Below are 1,363 nucleotides of genomic sequence, written 5' to 3' on the forward strand. Positions count from 1 at the left end.
AGCTTGTTCATAAACTCCTTACATCAAGTGGTATTGTCTACCTTAAGATCTTAAAATATATTTTCTTCATAAGATAGATTTACATGGCTAAAATTTACTGTTTTACTTGTAGACTACAAGTATCTTTAAGTCCAATAAATAATATATCACTTTCCAGTCATATTGCATTTTTAATAATACTCCGCCTGGTAGTATGTGATTATTCATTTGGATAGTCACACTCAACTCTGATCATCTTTTTTTGAATCTTCTCACACTGATTTTGTTCTTTTATCCTTGAATGCACGTAACAAATTTGTCATCTTCTCAACAGGAAAGGTTGAATTTGGTGGTAATGTGATTGACCGTGAAGGCTTCTATGTCGAGCCAACCATTGTCACTGGACTCCCTCATGACTCCCCTGTTGTCCACCGTGAGACCTTCGCCCCAATTGTCTATGCTCTTAAGTGCCCATCATTAGATACAGGAATTCAGTGGAACAATGAGGTTAATCAAGGCCTTTCGTCTTCCCTCTTCACACAGAACCTTGGCAATGTTTTCAAGGTAGGTTTTCTTATGAATTACTGTGATTCTAATTTGGTAATCAATGTATTAAATTTATATAAAAAGGATGAAAATGAGAGGATTCTTAATCAAAAATAAAGGTTCCAAGAAAGTAAGTACTGGAAGATAAATCCTGAACTCATTTTCCAGTGGCTTGGACCAAAGGGCTCAGACTGCGGTATCATCAATGTTAACATCCCTACCAATGGAGCGGAAATTGGTGGAGCCTTTGGTGGTGAGAAGCACACAGGTGGTGGCAGGGAGTCGGGCTCAGATGCATGGAAACAGTACATGCGTCGATCAACCTGCACCATCAACTACACCAAGGAATTACCCCTTGCTCAGGGCATTAAGTTTGAGTAATGCAAAAGAATATAGACCTTCCCTTTTACTGCTAAATAGTACAATATGTGGTCAGAGCAGCTGCTGTTGAATATTTTCTTATATTGAGAAATACAGAAACAACAGTTGTATTGGCTGTCAGTTTGGGAGCTAATAGTAGCTCGGTAATGAAGATAAAACATAACCTTACAGGCAGTTAGATAAAATGTTTTGTGATGTACAGGACAAGTGCAATTAAAGAGTTATATCCGGTGATTGAAGCTTTCTGTAAATGCTCAAAAATCTTACACAACAGATATAGCATCCCAAAATATTTTATATACATGAATAATGATATTTTCTACCAGTGCCATTTGAAATTTGTCTTTTCAGTACCTTTAATAAAAAAAATTGAAAAATGCATTTTTATTTTATCCTCGAAGTAAAGAAAAAGAAAAGAAAAACAATTGAATGTGATAGTAACATCTCAAAGCAATCC

At 36.0% G+C, this 1,363-nt stretch overlaps 1 protein-coding gene across 1 annotated transcript in view; it reads left to right on the forward strand.

Annotated features, from left to right (window-relative positions):
* Positions 1-1,277, forward strand: part of LOC119581904 (alpha-aminoadipic semialdehyde dehydrogenase-like) — a 20,809-nt gene extending 19,532 nt beyond the window's left edge. The window contains exons 8-9 of the mRNA XM_037930068.1: positions 314-543; positions 694-1,277. Of these exons, the coding sequence (XP_037785996.1) occupies positions 314-543; positions 694-906 (443 nt within the window). The 3' untranslated portion in view covers positions 907-1,277. The remainder of the gene's footprint in view (positions 1-313; positions 544-693) is intronic.
* Positions 1,278-1,363: the final 86 nt, after the last annotated feature.

The sequence above is a fragment of the Penaeus monodon genome, chromosome 15 (genome assembly GCF_015228065.2).
Source record: "Penaeus monodon isolate SGIC_2016 chromosome 15, NSTDA_Pmon_1, whole genome shotgun sequence".
NCBI classification, from domain to species: Eukaryota; Metazoa; Arthropoda; class Malacostraca; order Decapoda; family Penaeidae; genus Penaeus; species Penaeus monodon.